General features: G+C 36.6%; 1 protein-coding gene across 3 annotated transcripts in view; it reads left to right on the top strand.

Moving 5' to 3' along the window:
• Window positions 1-27,360, top strand: part of TMLHE (trimethyllysine hydroxylase, epsilon) — a 136,104-nt gene that overhangs the window by 51,273 nt on the left and 57,471 nt on the right. For 2 of the 3 annotated variants that reach the window (XR_012377144.1, XM_025862874.2), the window contains exons 5-6: window positions 12,207-12,326; window positions 15,908-16,144. Coding sequence is in view for 2 of the 3 variants with exons in the window: in XM_025862874.2 (XP_025718659.1) it covers window positions 12,207-12,326; window positions 15,908-16,144 (357 nt within the window). In the remaining variant the exon portion in view is untranslated. The remainder of the gene's footprint in view (window positions 1-12,206; window positions 12,327-15,907; window positions 16,145-27,360) is intronic. The other variant, XM_073889665.1, reaches the window with a different exon arrangement.

Genomic DNA, 27,360 nt, shown 5'->3' with positions numbered 1-27,360 from the left:
CACAGAAACTTGGCAAGCCAGAAGAGTGTGGCATGACGTATTCAATGTGCTGAATGGGAAAAATCAGCAAACAAGAATACTCTATCCAGCAAGGCTATCATTCAGAATAGGAGAGAGAGTTTCCCAGACAGACAAAAACTAAAAGTGTTAGTGGCCACTAAACCAGCCCTGCAAGAAATATCAAAGGATACTCTCTCAGTGGAAAGGAGAAACCAAAATTGACAAAGACAGGATAGGATCAGAGAAAATCTCCAGAAACAATGAGAAAACAAGTAATAAAATGGCAATAAATACATATCTATTGATAATTACCTTGGATGTAAATGGACTCAATAAATGCTCCAATCAAGACATAGGGTGTCAGAATGGATTAAAAAAAAAACAAGACCCATCTATATGCTGCCTACAAGACTCATTTTAAACCTGAAGACACCTGCAGATTGAAAGTGAGGGGATGGAGAACCATTTATCATGCTAACAGACATGAAAAGAAAGGTGGAGTAGCAGTACTTATATCACACAAACTACATTTTAAACCAGACTGTAACAAGAGATGAAAAAGGGTGCTATATCTTAGTAAAGGGGACCATCCAACAAGAAGATCTAACAATTGTAAATATCAATGCCCCTAACTTGGGAGCACCCAAATATATAAAACAATAACAAATATGAATGAACTCATTGATAATGATACAATAATAGTAGGGGACTTTAACACCCACTTACAGCAATGACCAGATGATCTAAACAGAAAATCAACAAGGAAACCATGACTTCGAATGACACAGTGGACCGGATGTACTTAACATATATTAGGAACATTCCATCCTAAAGCAGCAGAATACATATTCTTTTCACGTGCACCTGGGACATTCTCCAGAATAGATCACATACTAGGTCAGAAATCAGGCCCCAACAAATACAAAAAGATTGAGATCATACCATGCATGTTTTCTGACCACAACACTAAGAAACTGGAAGTCAACCACAAGAAAAAATTTGGAAAGACCACAAATACATGTAGGTTAAACAACATGCTACTAAACAATAAATGGGTCGACCAGGAAATCAAAGAAGAAATAAAAAAAATACCTGGAAACAAATGAAAATGAAAACACGGTAGTCCAAAACCATTCAGATACAACAAAAAGTGGTCATAAGAGGGAAGCATATAGCAATACAGGCCTACCTTAACAAGCAAGAAAAATCTCGTGGTTGTTTCTCTCTCTTTTTCTCAGCCTCTTTATTTTCCATCATTTGGTCTTCTATATCGCTGATTCTCTCTTCTGCCTCATTTATCCTAGCAGTTAGTGCCCCCATTTTTTATTGCACCTCATTAATAGCCTTTTTGATTTCGACTTGGTTAGATTTTAGTTCTTTTATTTCTCCAGAAAGGGTTTCTCTAATAACTTCCACGCTTTTTTCAAGCCCAGCTAGTATCTTTAAAGTCATGATTCTGAACTCTAGGTCTGACATCGTACTAATGTCCGTATTGAGTAGGTCCCTGGCTGACGGTACTACCTCTTGTTCTTTTTGCTGAGGTGATTTTTTTCGTCTTGTCATTTTGTCCAGAGGAGAATAGATGAATGAGAGAACAAAATGCTAACAGGTTAAAAACGTCCCCAACAAATATACTCTATAGAAATCAGAAAAGACCTGAAACCAGGGGAAAAGAAAAGGAAAGAAAGAAAAAAGAAAGAGGAAAAAAACAAAAAGATAAAAACAAAAACAGAACAATACAAAAAAAAAAACAATATGATCAAATATGATCAGGCTAGTGCGTAGATCAGTGCCACACACAAGATTTTGGGCATATTTTGGTCTGTTAGAAAAAAGTGCCTCCTAAAATTTTAAAGGGAGAAAGACTTATATATATACAAAATAAGGGTTGATACAATGAAGGGATGGAAGATGACTGTAAAGATGAAAATTATAAAAGATTTTATAAAAGGAATTGACACGATAAGAAGTTGTTTGAAAAAAGAAAGAATAATGTTTTTAAAAAAAAGAAAAAGAAGGGAGAGAATGTGATCAGGCATTGGACTAGAACAAAGCCATACACTAGTGATTTAGGGTATATTTTGATCTGTTAGAAGAAACTGTATCTCAAAATTTTAAAGAGAGAACAACTTACATATATATGCCAAAAATAAGGGTAACTACTATGAATGGATAAAATATGACTCTAAAAATAAAAAATAAAAAATGTTTTTTTTAAAAAGGGATTGATAAAATGTTGGTTGAAAAAGGGAAAAAGAAAAATTTTTTTAAAAAGTTTAAAAAAATTAACTTTGAAAAACTAATGAATCATGGTAAAAAAAAAAAAAGCCATGAATTCTATGTGCAGTATTCCCCTAGTGCTGGAGTTCTCCCGTTCTCCTTGATCGGTAAACTTGGTCTTGGCTTGCTGGCTGTTTGTGCTGATCTTCTGGGGGAGGGGCCTGTTGCCGTGGTTCCCAAATGTCTTTGCAGAATTCAAGAGATAAGCGATACGATAAGACGAAACAACATTAGAATAATTGGGATCCCAGGGGAGAAGAAAGAGAGAGAGGGGCAGAAGGTATATTGGAGCAAATAATAGCAGAGAACTTCCCTAACGTGAGGAAGGAAAGAGGCATCAAAATCCAGGAGGCACAGAGAACCCCTCTCAAAATCAATAAAAATAGGTCAACACCCCGACATCTAATACTAAAACTTACGAGTCTCAGAGACAGAGAGAAAATCCTGAAAGCAGCTCAGGAGAAGAGATATGTAACCTACAATGGTAGAAATATTAGATTGGCAACAGACCTATCCACAGAGACCTGGCAGGCCAGAAAGGATTGGCATGATATCTTCGGAGCACTAAAGGAGAAAAATATGCAGCCAAGAATACTATATCCAGCTAGGCTCTCATTGAAAATTGAAGGAGAGATAAAAAGCTTCCAGGACAAACAAAAACTAAAGGAATTTGCAAACACGAAACCAGCCCTCCAAGAAATATTGAAAGGGGTCCTCTAAGCAAAGAGAGAGCCTAAAAGCAGCATAGATCAGAAAGGAACACAGACAATATACAGTAACAGTCACCTTACAGGCAATACAACGGCACTAAATTCATACCTTTCAGTAGTTACCCTGAATGTAAATGGGCTCAATGCCCCAATCAAAAGACACAAGCTATCAGATTGGATTAAAAAACAAGACCTATCAATATGCTGTCTGCAAGAGACTCATTTTAGACCCAAAGACACCCCCAGATTGAAAGTGAGGGGGTGGAAAACCATTTACCATGCCAATGGACACTAAAAGAAAGCTGGGGTGGCAATCCTTCTATCACACAAATTAGATTTTAAAACAAAGACTGTAATAAGAGATGAGGAAGGACACTATATCCTACTTAAAGGGTCTATCCAACAAGAAAATCTAACAATTGTAAATATCTATGCCCCTAACATGGGAGCAGCCAATTATATAAGGCAATTAATAACAAAAGCGAAGAAACAGATTGACAACAATACAATAATAGTGGGGGACTTTAACACCCCCCTGACTGAAATGGACAGATCATCTAAGCAAAAGATCAACAAGGAAATAAAGACTTTAAATGAAACACTGGACCAAATGGACCTCACAGACATATTCAGAACATTCCATCCCAAAGCAACGGAATACACATTCTTCTCTAGTGCCCATGGAACATTCTCCAGAATTGATCACATCCTAGGTCACAAATAGATCTCAACCAGTACCAAAAGATTGGGATCATTCCCTCCATATTTTCAGACCACAATGCTTTGAAACTAGAACTCAATCACAAGAGGAAAGTCAGAAGGAACTCCAATACATGGAGGCTAGACAGCATCCTACTAGAGAATGAATGGGTCAACCAGGAAATTAAAGAAGAATTAAAAAATTTCATGGAAACCAATGAAAATGAAAACACAACTGTTCAAAATCTTTGGGATACAGCAAAGGCAGTCCTGAGAGGAAAGTATATAGCAATACAAGCCTTTCTCAAGAAACAAGAAAGGTCTCAAATACACAACCTAACCCTACACCTAAAGGAGCTGGAGAAAGAACAGCAAATAAAGCCTAAACCCAGCAGGAGGAGAGAAATAATAAAGATCAGAGCAGAAATCAATGAACTAGAAACCGAAAAGAACACTAGAACAGATCAACGAAACTAGGAGCTGGTTCTTTGAAAGAATTAACAAGATTGATAAACCCCTGGCCCAACTTATCAAAAAGAAAAGAGAAATGACCCAAATCAACAAAATCATGAATGAAAGAGGAGAGATCACAACCAACACCAAAGAAATAGAAACAATTATAGGAACATATTATGAGCAACTCTATGCCAGCAAATTAGATAACCTGGAAGAAATGGGTGCATTCGTAGAGATGTATCAGCTACCAAAATTGAACCAGGAAGAAATAGAAAACCTGAACAGACCTATAACCACTAAGGAAATTGAAGCAGTCATTGAAACTCTCCCAACAAACAAAAGCCCAGGGCCAGATGGCTTCCCAGGGGAATTCTATCAGACATTTAAAGAAGAATTAATACCTATTCTTCTGAAACTGTTCCAAAAAATAGAAATGGAAGGAAAACTTCCAAACTCATTTTATGAGGCCACCATTACCTTGATCCCAAAACCAGACAAAGAACCCCTCAAAAAGGAGAATTACAGACCAATATCCTTGATGAATATGGATGCAAAAATTCTCACCAAAATACTAGCCAATAGAATCCAACAGTACATTAAAAGGATTTATCCCTGGGCTGCAAGGCTGGTTTAACATCCGCAAATCAATCAACGTGATACAATATATTAACAAAAGAAAGAACAAGAATCATACGATCCTCTCAATAGATGCAGAAAAAGCATTTGACAAAGTACAGCATCCTTTCTTGATCAAAACTCTTCAGAGTATAGGGATAGAGGGTACATACCTCAATATCATAAAAGCCATCTATGAAAAACCCACAGCGAATATCATTCTCAATGGGGAAAAGCTGAGAGCTTTTCCCCTAAGGTCAGGAACGCGGCAGGGATGTCCACTCTCACCACTGCTATTCAACATAGTATTAGAAGTCCTAGCCACAGCAATCAGACAACAAAGAGAAATCCAAGGCATCCAAATTGGCAAAGAGGAAGTCAAACTCTCACTCTTTGCAGATGATATGATAGTGTATGTGGAAAACCCAAAAGACTCCACCCCAAAACTGCTAGAACTCATACAGGAATTCAGTAAAGTAGCAGGCTATAAAATCAATGCACAGAAATCAGTGGCATTCCTATACACCAACAACAAGACAGAAGAGAGACAAATCAAGGAGTCGATCCCATTTACAATTGCACCCAAAACCATAGGATACCTAGGAATAAATTTAACCAAAGAGGCAAAGGATCTGTACTCAGAAAACTATAAAATACTCATGAAAGAAATTGAAGAAAACACAGAGAAATGGAAAAACGTTCCATGCTCATGGATTGGAAGAACAAACCTTGTGCAGATGTCAGTGCTACCTAGAGCAATCTACACATTCAATGCAATCCCCATCAAAATACCATCCACTTTTTTCAAAGAAATGGAACAAATAATCCTAAAATTTGTATGGAACCAGAAGAGACCCCGAATAGCCAGAGGAATCTTGAAAAAGAAAAGCAAAGCTGGCGGCATCACAATTCCAGACTTCCAGCTCTATTACAAAGCTGTCATCATCAAGACAGTACGGTACTGGCACAAAAACAGACACATCGATCAATGGAACAGAATAGAGAGCCCAGAAATGGACCCTCAACTCTATGGTCAACTCATCTTTGACAAAGCAGGAAAGAATGTCCAATGGAAAAAAGACAGTCTCTTCAACAAATGGTGTTGGGAAAATTGGACAGCCACATGCAGAAGAATGAAACTGGACCATTTCCTTACACCACACACAAAAATAGACTCCAAATGGTTGAAAGACCTAAACGTAAGACAGGAGTCCATCAAAATCCTAAAGGAGAACACAGGCAGCAACCTCTTCGACCTCAGCCACAGCAACTTCTTCCTAGAAACATCGCCAAAGGCAAGGGAAGCCAGGGCAAAAATGAACTATTGGGATTTCATCAAGATAAAAAGCTTTTGCACAGCAAAAGAAACAGTCCACAAAACCAAAAGACAACCGACAGAATGGGAGAAAATATTTGCAAATGACATATCAGATAAAGGGCTAGTATCCAAAATCTATAAAGAACTTATCAAACTCAACACCCAAAGAATGAATAATCCAATCAAGAAATGGGCAGAAGACATGAGCAGACCTTTTTCCAAAGAAGACATCCAAATGGCCAACAGACACATGAAAAAGTGCTCAACATCGCTCGGCATCAGGGAAATCCAAATCAAAACCTCAATGAGATACCACTTCACACCAGTCAGAATGGCTAAAATTAACAAGTCAGGAAACGACAGATGTTGGCGGGGATGCGGAGAAAGGGGAACCCTCCTACACTGTTGGTGGGAATGCAAGCTGGTGCAACCCCTCTGGAAAACAGTATGGAGGTTCCTCAAACAGTTGAAAATAGAGCTACCATACGATCCAGCAATTGCACTACTGGGTATTTACTCCAAAGATACAAATATAGGGATCCAAAGGGGTATGTGCACCCCGATATTTATAGCAGCAATGTCCACAATAGCCAAACTGTGGAAAGAGCCAAGATGTCCATCGACAGATGCATGGATAAAGAAGAAGTGGTATATATACGCAATGGAATATTATGCAGCCATCAAAAGGAATGAGATCTTGCCATTTGCAACAACGTGGATGGAACTGGAGGGTGTTATGCTGAGTGAAATAAGCCAATCAGAGAAAGACGTGTATCATATGACCTCACTGATATGAGGAATTCTTAATCTCAGGAAACAAACTGAGGGTTGCTGGAGTGGCGGGGGGTGGGAGGGATGGGGTGGCTGGATGATAGACATTGGGGAGGGTATGTGCTATGGTGAGCACTGTGAATTGTGCAAGACTGTTGAATCACAGATCTGTACTTCTGAAACAATGCAACATATGTTAAGAAAAAAGAAAAAGAAGATAGCAGGAGGGGAAGAATGAAGGGGAGTAAGTCGGAGGGGGAGACGAACCATGAGAGATGATGGACTCTGAAAAACAAACTGAGGGTTTTAGAGGGGAGGAGGGTGGGGGGATGGGTTAGTCTGGTGATGAGTATTAAAGAGGGCAAATCCTGCGTGGAGCACTGGGTGTTATGCACAAACAATGAATCATGGAACACTACATCAAGAACTAATGATGTAATGTATGGTGATTAACATAACAATAAAAATTAAAAACAAGCAAGAAAAATCTCAAATAAACAACCTAACCTTACACCTAAAGGAGTTAGAAAAAGAGAAACAAATGAAGCCTAACAGCAGCAGAATAAGGGAAATAATAAAGATTAGAACAGAAATAAATGATATAGAAACTAAAACAATAGAAGAGATCAATGAAAACAGGATCTGGTTCTTTGAAAAATTAATACAATTGATAAACTCCTAGCCAGACTTAACAAAAAGAAAAGAGAAAGGACCCAAATAAATAAAATCACAAATGAGAGAGGAGAAATCACAACCAACACCACAGATACACAAACAATTATAAGAGAATATTACGAAAAATTATATGCCAACAATTTGGACAACCTGGAAGAAATGGATAAATTCCTAGAACATAAACTAACAAAACTGAAACAGGAAGAAATAGAAAATTTGAACAGACTGATAACCAGCAAAGAAATTGGATCAGTAATCAAAATCTCCAAACAAACAAAAGTCCAGGGCCAGGTGGCTTCCCAGGGGAATTCTACCAAACATTTAAAGAAGAATTAATACCTATTCTTCTCAAACTATTCCAAAAAATAGAAATGGAAGGGAAACTTCCAAACTCATTCCATGAGACCAGCATTACCCTGAACAGACTCCTCTCAAACCAGACACACTCCACTAAAAACAGAATTACAGGCCAATATCCCTGATAAACATGGATGCAAAAATTCTCAGTAAAATACTAGCAAACTGAATCCAACAGTACATTAAAAGAATCATTCACCACGATCAAGTGGCATTTATTCCTGGGTTGCAAGGGTGGTTCAATATTCACAAATCAATCAATGTGATACACCACATTAATAGAAAAAGGATAAGGACCATATGATCCTCTCAGTAGATGTAGAAAAAGCATTTGACAAAGTACAGCATCCATTCTTGATAAAAACCCTCAACAAAGTAGGGAGAGAGGGAACATACCTCATCATAATAAAGCCCATATACGAAAACCTACAGCAAACATCCTCAATGGAGCAAAACTGAGAGCTTTTCCTCTATGGTCAGGAACAAGACAGGAATGTCCACTCTGACCACTGTTATTTAACATAATACTGGAAGTCCTAGACACAGCAATCAGACAACAAAAAGAAATAAAAAGCATCCAAATCAGGAAGGAAGAAGTCATACTTTCACTATTTGTAGATGACATGATGTGCTATATAGAAAACCCAAAAGATTCCACCAAAAAATTGCTGGAACTGATACACGAATTAGTAAAATTGCAGGATACAAAAGCAACATACAGAAATCTGTTGCATTTCTATACACTAATAATGAAGCAGCAGAAAGAAATCAAGGAATCAATTCCATTTATAATTGTACCAAAAACAATAAGATACTTAGGAATAAACCTAACCAAAGAGGTAAAAGATCTGTACTCTGAAAACTATAAAACACTGATGAAAGAAATTGAAGATGACACAAAGAAATGGAAAAACAGTCCAGGCTCATAGATTGGAAAACATTGTTAAAATGTCTATATTAACCTAAAGCAGTCTACACATGTAATGCAATCCCTATCAAAATACCACCCGCATTTTTTCACAAAATTTGTATGGAACCATGGAAAACCCTGAATAGCCAAAGCATTCTTGAGAAAGAAAAGCAAAGCTGGAAGCATCACAATTCTGGACTTCAGGTTATATTACAAAGCTGTAGTGATTGACACAGTATGGTACTGGCACAAAATAGACACAGAGATAAATGGAACAAAATAGAAAATCCAGAAATGAACCCACAACTCTATCAACTGTCAACTAATCTTTGACAAAGCAGGAAAGAATATCCGATGGAGAAAAGAGGTCTATTCAATAAATGATGTTGAGAAAACTGGACAGCCACATGCAAAAGAATGAAACTAGATCACTTTCTTACACCATACACAAAAATAAATTCAAAATGAATGAAAGGCCTAAATGTGAGACAAGAAACATTAAAATCCTAGAGACAACACAGGCAGTAACCTCTTTGACATTGGCCCTAGCAACTTCTTACTAGACACATCGCCAGAGGCAAGGGAAACAAAAGCAAAAATGAACTATTAGGACTTCATCAAGATAAAAAGCTTTTGCACAGGAAGGAAACAGTCAACAAAATTGTAAGGCAGCCTTCAGAATGGGAAAAGATATTTGCAAATGACATCTCTGAGAGGGTTAGTATCCAAAATCTACAAAGAATTGTCAAACTCAACACCCAAAAAACAAATAATCCAATTAAAAATGGGCAGAAGACCTGAGTAGACATTTTTCCAAAGAAGACATACAGATGGCTAACAAACACATGAAAAGATGCTCAGCATCACTCATCATCAGGGAAATGCAAATCAAAACTACAATGAGATATCCCCTCACAGCAGTCAGAATGGCTAAAAGCAACAACACAGGAAACAACAGGTGTTGGTGAGGATGGGGAGAAAGGGGAACCCTCTTACAGTGTTGGTGGCAATGCAAACTGGTGCAGCCACTCTGGAAAACAGTAGGGAGATTCCTCAAAAAGTTAAAATAGAACTACCCTATGACCCAGCAATTTGCACTACTAGGTACTTATACATAGAATACAAAAGTACTAATTCCAAGGAATACATGCATCCCAATATTTATAGCAGCATTATCAACAATAGCCAAATTATGGAAGGAGCCCAAATATCCATTGATGAATGCAGAAAAAGATGTATACATACACAATGACATATTACTCAGCTATAAAAAAGAATGAAATCTTGCCATTTGCAATGACATGGATGAAGCTAGAGAGTATAATGCTAAGTGAAATAAGTCAGAGAACGAGAAGTAGCATATGATTTCACTCTTATGTGGAATTTAAGAAACAAAATAAATGAGGAAAGGGGAAAAAAGAGAGACAAACCAAGAAACAGACTCATAACTATAGAGAATGCACTGATGGTTAGCAGAGGGGAGGTGGATGGGGGGGATGGGTGAGCTAGGTGATGGGGATGAAGGAGTGCACTTGTGGTGATGAGCAGTGGGTGTTGTATGGAAGTGTTGAATCACTGTATTGTACACCTGAAACAAATATTACAATGTATATTATCTAACTGGAATTTAGATAAATAATTAAATTTTTAACAAATAGTGTGGTGTAGGGGCACCTGAGTGGTGCAGTCAGTTAAGCGTCTGACTCTTGTTTTCGGCTCAGGTCATGATCTCAGGGTCCTGGGATCAAGCCCCATGGTGTGCTTCCCGCTCAACGGGGAGTCTGCTTCTCCCTCTGCCCCTACCCCTGCTCATGCTGTCTCTCTCTCTCTCAAATAAATAAAAATTTTTAAAAATGGTGTGGTATTTATAACAGCGCTAACAGAAGATGTTCAGTAAGAAAAAAGGGGTGGTGTCTGGGTGGCTCAGTCACTTAAGCATTTAACTCTTGGTTTCAGCTCAGGTCATGATCTCAGAGTCGTGAGATTGAGCCCCGTGTCAGCCTCTGCACTGGGCGTGGAGTCTGCTTCAGATTCTCTCTCCCTCTCCCCCTCCACCCTCCGTCTCTCTCTGTCTCTCTAAAATAAATAAATAAATCTTTTTTTAAGTTAAAAAAAAAAAGAACTGGGATTCAGATAGCTCAGGTTTCCTGATCCTAAATACAATGTTGTTTCCACTTCTAGTCTGCGTTTCTAGGTAGTATATAGATTGATCTTCTATAGTAATAAATGTGATGTAAACATACTTTGTTATAAGTAGTACTTTCCTTTTACTTAATAAGAGCCAGATCTAGCTCATTGTGTAGCAAATAGAATGCTGGGTCATTTGCCCTATCCTGGTACAGCATAATCAACATTTTTGAACTGGTCAGTTTCAAACACATTTTGAGAACTTTCAAGTAAAGGAAGCTGTGCTGGTAAACAATCAATTGAGAGAGCTTTAGAGATTATAGTTCATGAGGAAGACCATTTCCTGTTTGGCCTTTGAGGGTTCAGAAAATAAGATGAACTCTGAAAGCTAAAGAATTAAAGTGACCTTTGGTCAGATCTGAGCCACCAGAAAAATAACTATAAAATAAAAATCTATGATGTATACCTTAAGGAGAGATACAACAACAGTGATACAGCATCTCATTAAATACTTGCTAACATAAACTATCCTCTTCTCTTTTTCTTATTCCTCCATGTCCAAAAGATGGGTGAGGATCTACATTAATCACTTCTAAAAGCATCTGCATAAAGACATCTTTTTCTATGCAGGGAAGGTGAGCACAGGAAAAAACCATGAATGTGAAAGCTATTAAAAGTAGGCACATAAACAGAGGGGGATAATTCCCTAGGCTTTCAGACCACATTATACAGTTGACCTTTGAACAATGTGGGGGTTAGGGGAACTGACCTCCCCCTCCCCCAGACACTTGAAAATTCATGTGTAACTTTTGACTCCCCAGAACTTAATTAGCAATAGCCTACTGTTGACTAGAAGCTTTATCAATAACATAGTCAATTAGCACATATTCTATATGTTGTATGTATTATATACTGTATTCTTACAATAAAGTAAGCTAGAGAAAAGAAAATGTTCTTAAGAAAATCATAAAGAAGAGAAAATATATTTACAATAATGTATTTATTGAAAAAAAAAATCCATGTATGAGTGGATCCATGCAGTTCAAACCTATGTTGTTCAAGAGTCAACTCTACTTTCACAGTTTCCCCCCAACTTCCTAGAATATTAATCAGTGACAGAATTGTTAAGACTGGTGGTATGTTCAACTGTCATCTACTCCTTATAGATGGAAATCTGGAGCCAAAAAAATCTGTTGTTACTTTTGAATAATTAAAGAAGTTAATAAAGTTGTGAAAGACAAGAATAAAGCTTTCAAATAATTAAGTCTTCCTTCATTTGATTTGACAGAGAAACCATCTATGGGAGGATGTGGTATTTTACTTCAGACTTCTCCAGGGGTGACACTGCATACACCAAGCTGGCTTTGGATCGGCACACTGACACTACCTATTTTCAAGAACCCTGTGGGTAAGTGGATTAGAATTTTCTATATTAGGGTCTTTGCATGTGATGATCTTGAATAATTTCTTTATTTTTTTAAATTCAATTAGCCAGCATATAGTACATCATTAGTTTCAGATGTAGTATTCAGTAATTTATCAGTTGCATATAACATCCAGTACTCATCACATCACGTGCCCTCCTTAATGAATAATTTCTTAATCATTTTCCATTCTATTTGAACCAAGATCATATCTGCTCCTGCTGTGTGTGACTATTTCTTTTTCTTCTTTTAGAAACATGATCATTTTGAAATACCCCAGTTCAGTCTTATTTGGACTTACAAGAATAAATTTTTTTGAAATGATTGAAAAATACACCTTACTATATAAATGGATCTTAATTTTGTTTAATTTACTTTTTTGTCAAAGTAATTACCAACAACTTACCAAAAAAGTCTAACCATTAATTTTGGAATTGTACAGTTTTCTTATATTTAGTTATATTGCAAAGGGGTCTATCTTCTAAACACAGCTGCTTTGGGTTGGTATTAACAGGAATTTGAATCCAATTTGTAAGAAGTTGGAGAGGAGGAATTAGTGAAAAAAAACCTTTTTTCACATGGAATCAGAAGCTGCTGAGCCAAAGATATACCTTTTTCCCCCAGCTTTATTAATATATAATTGACATATAACATTGTATAAATTTAAGATGTACAATGGTTATATATTATTACCACTGTAGCTAACAGAGAGTAGAACTTAAATGTTCTCACCACAAAAATGAAATGATAATTATGTGACACGTTGGATAAATACCATACTTATCTACCATTTGCCATGCATTGGAGGTACCTCTGTAGTTGTTATTTTGTTATTTATCTTGCTTCTGCATTTAGATGATGAGCTGAGGCATAAAGATATTAGTAAAGTGAGTGTACATACGGATTTTTAAAGACAATATGAGATGGTGATAATATGCAATTGATTGTGGTTACATTGACTTTCTTTAAGGGTTTGGAACTTAAGAATATTTGGTTCAGGGGAGGAAGAATAAAGCAGCTTTTAGATATCCTTGTCAATGTTATCAGTATATGAAGATCCCAACAGCCCTGCATCCTCATTCTAGGGGGTGCAGAAGGAAGAAAGAGGAAATGGGATGGGAAGCATCTGGACAGAGGTTGACATTCAAATATTGAGTAACTCTTTTCTCTTTGACCACTACCAAAGATAAGCAGTTAGTTGTCTCTGCCATTAATTTAAACCTTTCTAATCAATGACAAGGACCAAGTAAGTACATTAGCAGTATAGTAAGAGTGGTTAAGAGTTCAGGCCATGTCATTAACAGATCTGGATCTGCATCCCAGCTGTAACATATATTAGCTTTGTGTTCTTGGACAAGTAACTTAACTTCTCTATGCCTCAGTTTCTTCATCTGTAAAATGGGACTAGTAATAAAACCTATTCATTAGTATTGCTTAGGGATTATATTACATGATGTATTTAAAGCACTTGGCATAGTGCCTGACACATATTAAGTGCTCAAGAAATACTAGCTGTTATTATTATTATCATCACTTTAGCCATTGTCATCATCATCATCAACATTGTTATATGCCTTGTCCTTTCAAAAGCTACCTTTGCTCTGGATCTCGTCTTCTCCAGCCTCCTTGGAGATTTCTCTCTCCTAAATCTTCACCCTTTCCATACCTATAGACTCCTTCCTATCAGCTTCTCATATCTTCTTTGGACTCTGTCTCCCTCTAGTTACAGCCCTGCCTTATTCCTCCCCTTCACAGCTAAATTTATTAAAAGAATCATCTACGTTCAGTGTCTTTTCATTTTCACTTCCCATTCATTCCTCAAATCCATAGTCGGCTAGTTTATCCAACCCCTCCCAATTAAAATTACTCTCTTTAAGGTCACCTGGGTGGCTCGGTGGGTCAAGTGTCCAGCTCTTGATTTTGGTTCAGGTCATGATCTCAGAATCCTGAGATCAAGCCCCGCATAGGCTCCATACTCAGCGGGGAGTCTGCTTGAGATTCTCTCTTACCCTCTCCCTCTGCCCCTCTCCCACCATGTGCTCACTCTCAAATAAATAATAAATAAATAAAATAACAAAGATAAAATTACTCTCTCCAAAGTCACCAGCAACTAACTTATTGCCATGCTTAGTGTGTACCTTTCAGTTTTCATCTTAACCCCTGGAGCATGCTGTTAACTGCTTCCTCTTCTTAAATATCCTTCCTTTTTTAGTTTTCCTCCTACATCTCTGACCACTTTTCTTCAGCATCCTGTGCTGGCTTATTTTCCTCTGTCCATGTCCTAGATATTGTTGTTCCTTAAGTTCTCCTTGATTTTATTCCTTCTATCTGCATTCATATTTTTTACTTACTTTACTTTGTTATTTACTTTTATTTTTTTTCTAAATTACTATTAATTTTATTTTCCCCTTGTTAATTTGAAATTTCTGGTATAGTTTTCCAGCTCATTAAGTCCCCTTTCCTTTCCCTGTTAACATTTTCAGCCACATATGACTCAACTACTTCAACATGGCCCCTAAAGTGAACTTCTTTTTCAACCCCTCACACCCCCTCATTATGATCAATTACACTTCTGTCTGCATTCTCCCTCTTAACAAATGACAGGTTGCCCAAGTGAAAAACCTGAAGTCATTCTAGATTTTTGCTTGTTCTTTCTCTACTACATTTAAATCAGTTATCAAATCTTGTCAGTTCTACTCCTATAGTATCTCCTTGGTGTGTCTTTTCTCTAACACCCTTCTCTAAGCTCAAGCCCTCAGTGTTTTTGTCTATTTCAGTTAGCATGTTGTTTGCCACATTTTTTGTCATCTTGCTTCCCGCCAGTCCATCTCCCATACTATCATCATAGTCAAGTCTTAAAAATATTAATGTGACCATAGAGTTTCCCAGTTTAAAATCCTTTCGTGGGTGCCTGGGTGGCTCAGTCGTTAAGTGTCTGCCTTCGGCTCAGGTCATGATCCCAGGGTCCTAGGATCGAGCCCCGCATCAGGCTCCCTGCTCCGCGGGAAGCCTGCTTCTCCCTCTCCCACTCCCCCTGCTTGTGTTCCCTCTCTCGCTGTCTCTCTCTCTGTCAAATAAATAAATAAAATCTTTAAAAAAGTTAAAAAAAATCCTTTCGTGATTCTCTGTGCTACGCTGACAGGAGCTTCTTGCTCTCTTCCTTAAATATATTTTGTAAATAATGTCCTTTCTTTATGGCCCCTCTATATCTTGTATACAACTTAATATAGTGCCTATCATATTTTATTGGTATTTATTTCCTTCATGTTTTCCTACTAGACTATGGGCTTTTTTAAAACAGAGACTATATCTTATTCATGCCTGTATTCCCAGGGTCTGGCACATACAGATTTTAATTCATATTGAATGTGTCTAGAAGAAACCTATAGTGGCATTAATATTTCAAAGCACAAAAAAGTATAACTGGCTATAAGGAAAAACAATTAATTTGGAAATGAAAATGATACAAGCAGAGTCAGTAATTATTTCATATATAATTTTCTAAAATTTTGTTATGTTCTCTTTTCTCCACTGAACAGAAGAATTTAATTTTTTCCCTCTTTAGCATTCAAGTGTTTCACTGTCTTAAGCATGAAGGAACAGGTGGCAGGACACTGCTGGTAGATGGATTCTATGCAGCAGAACAGGTACTTCAAAAGGCACCTGAGGAATTTGAACTCCTCACCAAAGTGCCATTGAAGCATGAATATATTGAAAATGTTGGAGAATGTCACAACCACATGATTGGGGTTGGGCCAGTCTTAAATATCTACCCATGGAATAAAGAGCTCTATTTGATCAGGTGAGTACCAAAGAACCATTTGCCAGTGTAATGTATTTACCAATTATTAGCCTTCAAATTATTAGCTTAATGAAAATCCCTAAAATCCTTATATTGACCACATCTTAATCTTGCTATTTTATAGCTCTTTATTAGTACAATTTCTGTTTTTATTATACTTCCCATGGAAAAATAAATAGGCCAACAGGTAAAGAATACTAGATTTGGGGGGCAGGAGATATTTGAGATAGTATTTTAAAATGAAAACACTATTGAAATAAAAAACCGTTATTAAATTGTGCTCCCTGACCCAAAGCTAGAATACCCAAAGGCATGACAACCACAACATTTGTACCCCAGATTTATGCAAACCTCCTGACCTGTATATCTAATAGTCCACCTGATGTTGCCACTTAGAGATCTTGTAGGATCATAAAGCACATCATATTCAAAATTGAACTCATCATCTTCACTCATTTCAAACCTCCTCCACACCCAGTTGTGGAGATAAAAATAAATTGTTGCTCCTGCCTTTGCCCCTGGATTGTAATATGAACTACACAAATACTAATTCACTTCCATTGGATAACCTCCTCTGAAAAACTCTACCTTCATCATCTCTTGTATCCCCATTGCCTAGAACAGTAAGTAGGTATTCAGTATTTTTTCCAACATTTGATTATAAACATTTTTAAATAGATCAAAAAGTTGTAAGCATTTACAGTAAAATCCATAGACCTACCACCTAGATTCTACCAGGAAGGTATTACTATGCTTTTTTTATTATCTGGCTATCTACTTATCTATCATCTATCTCTCTATCTATCTATCTGTCATCTATCTATCTGTCTATCCATCAGTTAATCTTATTTTTGATGCATTTCAAAGTACATTGTAGCTATGACTACATGTCCCCCTAAATACTTCAGCATTTTATATCTTTAAGTAGAGTTCAATCTTTTTATAAATTTTTAACTTTGAAATAAAATTTACATACAATTATTTTTTAAAATATCAAATATACATCTGCTGAGTTTTGATAAATGCATACACCTATGTAACCCAAACCCCTATCAAGATATAGAATATTGCCATCACTGCAGAAAGTCCCCTTATACCCCTGCCCAGTCCAACCCTGCACACCCACCCGAGGAGATCACTGTTTTGATTTTTGCCACAATAGATTAGTTTTGCCTGTTCCAGAAATTCATACCATAGAATAAATCCATTTTTTTATGAATAAACACCTGGGCTGTTTCTAATTTGTGGTTATTATGAATAAAACTGCCATGAGCATTCATAGAAAAGCATTTTTGTAGGTATGTCTTTTCATTTCACTCAGGTAAATAGCTAGGAGTGGAACTGCTGAGTCATAGAGTAGGTGAGTATTTAATTTCATAAAAAAACTGCCAGAACTTTTACTAAAGTAGTTGTTTCATTTTACATTGTCATCAAGAATGTATGAAAGTTATAGCTGCTCCACATCCTTGCTAATACTTGGTGTTGTCAGTCTTACTAGTTTTAGCCATTATGGTGGTTATCTCTTTGGGGTTTAATTTGCATTTTTTTGATGACTGATGATGTTGAGCATCTTTCCATATGCTTATTGGCCATTTATATATCTTCTGAAGTATCTGGTTAAATTTTTTGTCCATTTTTTCATTGGGTTGTCATTATTGAGTTCTTTATATACCCTGGTCACTATTTCTTACCTGATACATGTTTTAGGAATATTATTTTCTAACCTGTAGCTTACGTATTTATTTTTAACAGTATGTTTTTATGAGCTGAAATTTTTTATTTTAATGCAATTTAATTGAGTAGTTTTTTCTTTAATGATTATTGTTTCTATGACCTGTATAAGAAATCTTTGACTGCCCCCATGACATGATGACATTCTATGTTTTCTAAAGGTGTTATAGTTTTATTTTTTACATCTAAATCTGTGATCTACCTCAAGTTAATTTTTTCTGTGTTATGAGGTATAGGTAGAAGTTCATATTTTTTACATATGGATATCCAGATATTATAGTTTCATTTGTTGAAAAGACCTTCCTTTCCCGCATTGGATTCCCTTTGCAACTCTATTAAAAATCAAATGACCAGTGACACCTGGGTGGCTCAGTCAGTTGAGTGTCTGACTCTTGATTTCAGCTTAGGTCATGATCTCAGGGTCACAGGATTGGGCCCCGCGTCAGGCTCTGTACTCATCAGGGAGTCTGCTTGTGGATTCTTTCTCCCTCTCCCTCTGCCCCTCCCCCTGCTTTTGCTAGCTTGCTCTTTCTCTCTCTCTCTCTCTCTCTCTCTCTCTCTCTCTCTCAAATAAATAAATAAATAAATAAATCTTTTTAAAAAAGCAAATGATCATATAAATGTGGGTTTGTCTCTGGGAGCTCTGTTTGATTCCATTATCTATTTGTGGTTCCTTATCACAATTCCACACTGTCTTGGCTACTGCAGGTTTACAGTAATTCTTGAAGTCAGATAATATGTTTGTCAACTTTGTTCTTTTTCAAGATTATTGTGGATATTCTATATTAGGGGTCTACAAATTTTTTTTTTGTAAAGGGCTAGATAGTAAATATTTTAGGCTTGTGGGTAATATTGTCTTTTTTTAAGATTTTATTTATTTATTTGAGAGGGAGAGAGAGAGAAAGCACAAGCAAGGGGAGTGGGAGAGGGAGAAGCAGACTCCCCGCGGAGCAGGGAGCCTGACACGGGACTCGATCCCAGGACTCGGATCATGAACTGAGCCACAGACAGTTAACTGACTGAGCCACCCAGGCACGCTGGTCATATGGTCTTTATCACAACTACTCAATACTGTTGTGGAAGCACAACAGCAGCCATAAATAATATATAAATGAATGAATGTGCCTGTGTTCCAATAAATATTATTTACAAAAATGGGCAGTGGACTGGATTTGGCCTACAGACCAGTTTGCCAGCCCTGGTTCTAGATTCTTTATATTTCCATATAGTTTTTAAAATCAGCTTGTCAGTTTTTAGAAAAAAATGCCTGTAAGTGTTATGATTGGGATTGCTTTTTTAGCAGTGTTTTATAGTATGTATTGAAGATATAGATCTTATATATCTTTAGTTAATTTTATTCCTAAGTAGAGACCATTTTGGTGATAACTAACTAACAGTTTTGAGTCTTCCAACCCATAAACCTCATCTATCTTTCTATTTATTTAGGTCTTCTTTAGTTTGATTTCTTTTTAAATTAGCATTGTATCCTATAGGCTTGCTAAAGTAATTCACTAGTTCTAAGTTTTTGTTTTTGGGGTTTCTTAGGATGTGTATTCTGCTGCTTTTAGATGGAATGTCCTATTGTATCTATTAAGTCCGTCTGGTCTAATGTGTCATTAAAGGGTGATGTGTTGTCGGGATAGTTTCATTTTTTTTCCTTTCCAATCTATATGTTTATTCATTTGTTTTTCTTACCTTACTACACTGGCTAACACCTCCAGTACTATGAAAGTGTTCAGTATTTTGCCAGGTACAATATTAGCTATAAGAGTGTTGGTCGGGCGCCTGGGTGGCTCAGTTGGTTAAGCAGCCAACTCTTGATTTCAGCTCAGGTCATGTCTCAGGGTCCTGAGATCTAGCCTCACATCAGGCTCTGCACTCAGCGGGGAGTCTGCTTGAGATTCTCTCCCTCTTCCTCTCTCTTTGCTCCTCCCCCTGCTTGTATGCACTCTCTCTAAATTAATAAATAAATCTTTCTTTAAAAAAAGAGTGTTGGTGATGTTTTTTATCTGCTGGATGAATTTCCCTTCTAGGTTTCCTGAGATTTTTTTTTTAATCACGGATGGGTATTGAATTTTGATAAATGCTTTATCTTCATGTCAGTTATCAATAAAAATAATTATGTCATTTTTCTTCTTTATTAATATGCTAAATTACATTAATTTAAAATGTTAAACCAACCTTATACTCTGGGAATAAACTGTACTTGATCACAATTTATTACTATGTGTGTGTATATGTCTGTATGTGTGTGTGTTAATAGTGTGGGCCCAATCAAGAGATAAATACCACACAGTAGTTTCTTTTTGTTGTTAATTTTATTATTTTAATTGCAGAATAATTAACATATAGTGTTATATTAGTTTTAGGTATACAATATAGAGATTCAACAATTCTATACATTACTCAGTGCTCATCATCAGGGAACTACAACTCAGAACTACAATGGCATATCACCTCACACCTAAGAGAATAGCTAAAATTAACACAGGAGACATGTGTTGGTGAGGATGCAGAGAAAAGGGAACCCTCTTACACTGTTGGTGGGAATGCAAACTGGTACAGCTACTCTGGAAGAAACAGTATGGAATGGACGTTCCTCAAAAAATAAAAATAGAACTACCCTATGATCCAGCAATTGCACTAGTAGGTATGTATCCAAAGAATGCAAAAATAGTACTTCAAAGGGATACATGCACCCCAATGTTTATAGCAACATTATTTACAGTAGCTAAATTATGGAGAGCCCAAATATCCATCCATCAGCTGATGAATAAAGAAAGTGTGGTGTATGTATACAATGGAATATCGCTCAGCTATAAAAAAGAATGAAATCTTGCCAATTGCAATGATGTGGATGGAGCTAGAGAGTATTATGCTAAGTGAAACAAATCAGTCAGGAAAGAGAAATAGCATATGATTTCACTTATATGTGATTTAAAGATACAAAACAAATGATCATGGGAGAGAGAGAGAGGAAAACCAAGAAACAGACTCGTAACTATAGAGAACAAGCTGATGATTACCAGAGGGGTGGGGGGTGGGGGGATAGGTGAAATAGGTAATGAGGATTAAGGAGTGCACTTGTTATAATGAGAACGGGGTATTGTATGGAAGTGTTGAATCAATATTGTATACCTGAAGCTGATATTATACTGTATGATAACTAACTGGAATTTAAATAAAAACTTTTAAAAAGGGGGAAAAAATGTTCCTAGCACTGATGTCACAGAAATTACTACCTGTGCTCTGTTCTAGGATTTATATGGTTTCAGATCTCACATTTAGGTTTTTAATCCATTTTGCATTTATTTTTGTGTATAGTGTAAGAAAGTTCTCCAGTTTCATTCTTTTGCATGTAGTTGTCCAATTTTCCCAACACCATTTGTTGAAGAGACTTTTTTCCGCTGCATATCCTTTCCTGCTTTGTAGAAGATTAATTGACCATATAATTGTCATTTTATTTCTGAGTTTTCTGTTCCATTCCATTGATCTGTGTATCTATTTTTGTGTCTGCACCATACTGTTTTGATCACTACAGCTTTGTAATATAAGTTGAAGTCTGGAATTGTGATGCCTCCAACTTTGCTTTTCTTTTTCAAGATTGTTTTGGCTATTCAGGGTCTTTTGTGCCTCCATACAAATTTTAGGACTGATTATTCTAGTTCTGTGAAAAATGCTGTTGGTATTTCAATAGGGATTGCATTAAATGTGTAGATTGCTTTGGGTAATATAGACAGTTTCTCAGTATTTATTCTTCCAATCAATGAGCATGGCATAGTTTTCCATTTCTTTACATTTTCTTAATTTTCTTTCATAGTGTTTTATAGTTTTTGGAGTACAGGTCTTTCACCTCTTTGGTTAAGTTTATTTCTAGATACTTTATTGTCTTTGGTGTAGTTGTAGTTGTAAATGGGATTGTTTTCTTTCTTAATTTAAATTCAATTAATTAACATACAACGCATTATTAGTTTCAGAGGTAGAGGTCAGTGATTCATCAGTCTTATATAACACCCAGTGCTCATTACATCACATGCCCTCCTTACTGTCCATCACCCAGTTATCCCATCCCCCACCCCTTCCCCTCCAGCAACCTTCAGTGTGTTTTTTAGAGTTACGAGTCTCTTATGGTTCGTCTCCCTCTCTGATTTCATCTTGTTTTATTTTTTCCTCTCTTCCCCTATCATCCTCTGTTTTGGTTCTTAAATTCCACATATGAGTGAGATCATATGATAATTGCCTTTCTCTGACTGACTTATTTCGCTTAGCATAATACTCTAGTTCCATCCACGTCATTTCAAATGGCAAGATTTCATTTTTTTGATGGCTGAGTAGTATTCCATTGTCTGTGTGTGTGTATACCACATCTTTTTTATCTATTCATCATTTGATGGACATCAGGGCTCTTTCCATAGTTTGGCTATTGTGGACATTGCTGCTATAAACATTGGAGTGCAGGTGCCCCTTTGGATCACTACATTTGTATCTCCAGGGAAATTCCTAGTAGTGAAATTCCTGCGTCATAGAGTAGCTCTATTTTCATTTTTTTGAGGAACCTCCATGCTGTTTTTCACAGGGGCTGCACCAGTTTGCATTCCCACCAACAGTGTAAGCGGGTTCCCCTTACTCTGCATCCTTCCCAATATCTGTCATTTCCTGACTTGTTAATTATAGCCATTCTGACTGCTGTGAGGTGGTATCTCATTGTGGTTTTGATTTGTATTTCCCTGATGCTGAGTGATGTTGAGCATTTTTTCGTATGTCTGTTGGCCATTTGTATGTCTTCTTTGGGGAAATGTCTGTTCATGTCTTCTGCCCATTTCTTGATTGGATCATTTGTTCTTTGGGTGTTAAGTTTGATAAGTTCTTTATAGATTTTGGATACTAGCCCTTTATCTGGCATGTCATTTGCAAATATCGTCTCCCATTCTGTCAGTTGTCTTTTGGTTTTGTTGACTGTTTCCTTGGCTGTGCAGAATCTTTTTATCTTGATGAAGTCCCAAAAGTTCATTTTTGCTTTTGTTTTCCTTGCCTTTAGAGACGTGTCTTGAAAGAAGTTGCTGTGGCCAAAATGGAAGACGTTGCTGCCTGTGTTCTCCCCTAGGATTTGGATGGTTTCCTGTCTCCCATTTAGGTCTTTCATCCATTCTGAGTCTAATTTTGTGTATGGTGTAAGGAAATGGTCCAGTTTCATTCTTCTGCATGTGGCTGTCCAATTTTCCCAACACCATTTGTTGTCTTTTTTTCTATTTGATATTCTTTCCTGCTTTTTTGAAGATTAGTTGACCATAGAGTTGAGGGTCCATTTCTGGGTTCTCTATTCTGTTCCATTGATCTATGTGTCTGTTTTTGTGCCAGTACCATACTGTCTTGATGATTACAACTTTGTAATAGAGCTTGAAGTCCGGAGTTGAGATGTCTCTAGTTTTGGTGTTCTTTTTCAACATTCCTTTGGCTATTCAGGGTCTTTTCTGGTTCCATACAAATTTTAGGATTATTTGTTCCAGCTCTGTGAAAAAAGTTCATGGTATTTTGATAGGGATTTCATTGAATGTATAGATTGCTCTAGGTAGCATAGACATTTTCACAATATTTGTTTTTCTAATCCATGAGCACAGAACATTTTTCCATTTCTTTGTGTCTTCCTCAATTTCTTTCATGAATGTTCTGTAGTTTACTGAGTACAGATCCTTTGCCTCTTTGGTTATGTTTATTCCTAGGTATCTTATGGTTTTGGGGGTAATTGTAAATAGGATCAATTCCTTGATTTCGCTTTCTGCTGCTTCATTATTGGTGTGTAGAAATGCAACAGACTTCTGTGCATTGATTTTATACCCTGCCACTTTGCTGAATTTCTGTATCAGTTCTAGTAATTTTGGGTTGGAGTCTTTTGGGTTTACCACACAGAGTATCATGTTTATCTGCGAAGAGTGAGAGTTTGGCTACCTCTTTGCCAATTTGGATGCTTTTTATATCTTTTTGTTGTCTGATTGCTGAGGTTAGGACTTCTAGTACTATGTTAAACAACAGTGGTGATGGTGGACATCCCTGCCATGTTCCTGACCTTAGGGGAAAAGCTCTGTTTTTCCCCATTGAGAATGATATTCATTGTGGGCTTTTCTTATATGGCTTTTATGATACTGAGTTATGTTCCCTCTATCCCTGCACTGTGAAGAGTTAAACTCTTAATCAAATTAAAACTCTTAATCAAAAAAGGATGTTGTACTTTGTCAGATGCTTTTTCTGCATCTATTGAGAGGATCATATTATTATATAGTCTATCACATTGATTGATTTGCAGATGTTGGACCACCCTTGCAGCCCAGGAATGAATCCCACTTGGTCGTGGTGAATAATCCTTTTAATGTACTGTTGGATCCTGTTGGCTAGTATCCATCTTGATCAGGGATATTGGTCTGTAATTCTCCTTTTTGGTGGGGTCTTTGTCTGGTTTTGGGATCAAGGTAATGCTGGCCTAATAGAAAGACTTTGGAAGTTTTCCTTCCATTTCTATTTTTGAAACAGCTTCAGAAGAATAGGTATTAATTCTTTAAATGTTTGGTAGAATTCCCCTGGGAAGCCATCTGGCCCTGACTCTTGTTTGCTTCAGTTTCTTTGCCGGTTATGGGTCTGTTCGGGTTTTCTATTTCTTCCTGTTTCAGTTTTGGTGGTTTATACATCCCTAGGAATGAATCCATTTCTTCCAGATTGCCTAATTTGTTGGTGTATAGTTGCTCATAATATGTTCTTAAAATTGTTTGTATTTCTTCATTGTTGTTTGAGATCTCTCCTCTTTCATTCATGATTTTATTAATTTGGGTCCTTTCTCTTTTTTTTGATAAGTCTGGCCAGGGGTTTATTGGTCTTATTAATTCTTTCAAAGAACCAGCTCCTAGTTTCGTTGACCTGTTCTACTGTTCTTTTGTTTTCTATTTCATTACTTCTGCTTGAATCTTTATTAATTCTCTTCTCCTGCTGGGTTTAGGCTTTATTTGCTGTTCTTTCTCCAGCTCCTTTAGGTTTAGGGTTAGGTTGTGTATTTGAGACCTTTCTTACTTCTTGAGAAAGGCTTGTGTTGCTATATACTTTCCTCTTAGGACCACCTTTGCTGCATCCTAAAGATTTTGAACAGTTGTGTTTTCATTTTCATTTGTTTCCATGAATTTTTTTAATTCTTTAATTTCCTGGTTGACCCATTCATTCTTTAGTAGGATGTTCTTTAGTCTCCCTGTATTTGAGTTCCTTCCAAATTTCCTCTTGTGATTGAGTTCTAGTTTCAAAGCATTGTGGTCTGAAAATATGCAGGGAATGATCCCAATCTTTTGGCACCAGTTGACACCTGATTTGTGACCTAGGATGTGATCTATTCTGGAGACTGTTCCACATGCACTCAAGAAGAATGTGTAATCTTTTGCTTTAGGATGGAATGCTCTGAATATATCTGTGAAGTCCATCTGGTCCACTGTGTCATTCAAAGCCTTTGTTTCTTTGTTGATCTTCTGCTTAGATGATCTGTCCATTACAGTGAGTGGGGTATTAAAATCCCCTACTATTATTATATTATCATCAATGAGTTTCTTTAATTTTGTTATTAATTGGTTTATATAATTGGCTGCTCCCATGTTAGGGGCATAAATATTTACAATTTTTTGGATAGACTCTTTAAGTATGATATAGTATCCTTCTTCATCTTTTATTAGTCCTTGGTTTAAGATCTAATTTCTCTGATATAAGGATTGCCACCCCAGCTTTCTTTTGATGTCCATTAGCATGATAAATGGTTCTCGACGCCCTCACTTTCAATCTGGAGGTGTCTTTGGATCTGAAATGAGTCTCCTGCAGACAGCATATCAATGGGTCTTGGGTTTGGTGGGTTTTTTTATCCAATCTGATACCCTGTGTCTTTTGATTGGGGCATTTAGCCCATTTACATTCAGAGTAACTATTGAAAGAATGTGAATTTGGTGCCATCGTATTACCTGTAAAGTCACTGTTTCTGTATATTGTCTCTGTTCCTTTCTGGTCTTTGTTACTTTTGGGCTCTCTTCACTTATAGGATCCCTTTTATTATTTCTTGCAGGGCTGGTTTAGTGATCATGAATTCTTTTAGTTTCTGTTTGTCCTGGAATCTTTTTATCTTTCCTTCTATTTTGAAGCTTTTTATCTTTCCTTCTGTTTATCTTTCCTTCTATCTATTTCCTTCTATTCAGGCTGGATAAAGTATTCTTCGCTGGATATTTTTCTCATTTAGCACCCTGAATACATCATGCCAGTCCTTTCTAGCCTGCCAGGTCTCTGTGGATAGGTCTGCTGCCAATCTAATGTTTCTACCCTTGTAGGTTAAGGACCTCTTATCCTGAGCTGCTTTCAGGATTTTCTCTTTGTCTCTGAGATTTGCAAAGTTTTGCTATTATATGTCAGGGTGTTGACCTATTTTTATTGATTTTGAAGGGGGTTCTCTGTCCCTCCTGGACTTGAATGCTTGTTTCCTTCCCCCGATTAGGGAAGTCCTCTGCTATAATTTGCTCCAGTATACCTTCTACCCACCCTCTTTCCTCTTCTTCTGGGATCTCATTTTTCTAATATTGTTTTGCTTTATGGTATCTCTTATCTCTCAAATTCTCCCCTCGTGATCCAGTAGTTGTTTCTCTTTTTCTCAGCTTCTTTATTCTCCATCATTTGGTCTTCTATATCACTAATTCTCTCTTCTGCCTCATTTATCCTAGCAGTTAGAGCTTCCATTTTTGATTGCATATTATTAATAGCTTTTTTTATTTCAACTTGGTTGGATTTTAGTTCTTTTATTTCTCCAGAAAGGGACTCTCTAGTGTCTTCTATGCTTTTCTCAAGCCCAGCTAGTATCTTTATAATTGTTATTCTAACTCTAGTTCTGACATCTTACTTATGTCCATACTGATTAGGTCCCTGGCAGTCAGTACTGCCTCTTGTTCTCTTTTTTTTTTTTTTGAGGTGAGTTTTTCCATCTTGTCATTCTGTCCAGAGAAGAGTAGATGAACAAAAGAACAAAGTACTAAAATGGTAACAATGACCCCAGAGAAATATACACTAAAGAAATCAGAAAAGCCCCCAAACAGAAAAAAATTACAATTAAAAAAAGAGAGAGAGAATATAATCAGACAGGTGAACAAAACAGAGCAATACACTGGATCCTGTGTGTATCTTGGTCTGTTTGTTAGAAAACTAGATCCCAAAATTGTAAAGAAAGAAAAACATATATATATATATATACAAAAATAAAATTAAATACATTGAAAGGTTAGAATGTAACTGCAAAGATGAAAATTTAAAAAAACTTTAACCAACAAAAAAAAAGAAAAAAAGACAAATATGATCAGACAGGTGAAGAGAACAGAGCCATACACTAGATTCTTGGTGTATTTTGGTCTGTTTGTTAGAAGAAACTACATCCTAAAATTGTAGAGAAAGAAAAACTTTATATATATATATATATATATATATATATA

The sequence above is a fragment of the Callorhinus ursinus genome, unplaced genomic scaffold (assembly GCF_003265705.2).
Source record: "Callorhinus ursinus isolate GAN/ISIS: 27379988/994484 unplaced genomic scaffold, GSC_fseal_2.0 scaffold112, whole genome shotgun sequence".
Classification (NCBI taxonomy): Eukaryota; Metazoa; Chordata; class Mammalia; order Carnivora; family Otariidae; genus Callorhinus; species Callorhinus ursinus.
This window is presented reverse-complemented; position numbering and strand designations above follow the sequence as displayed.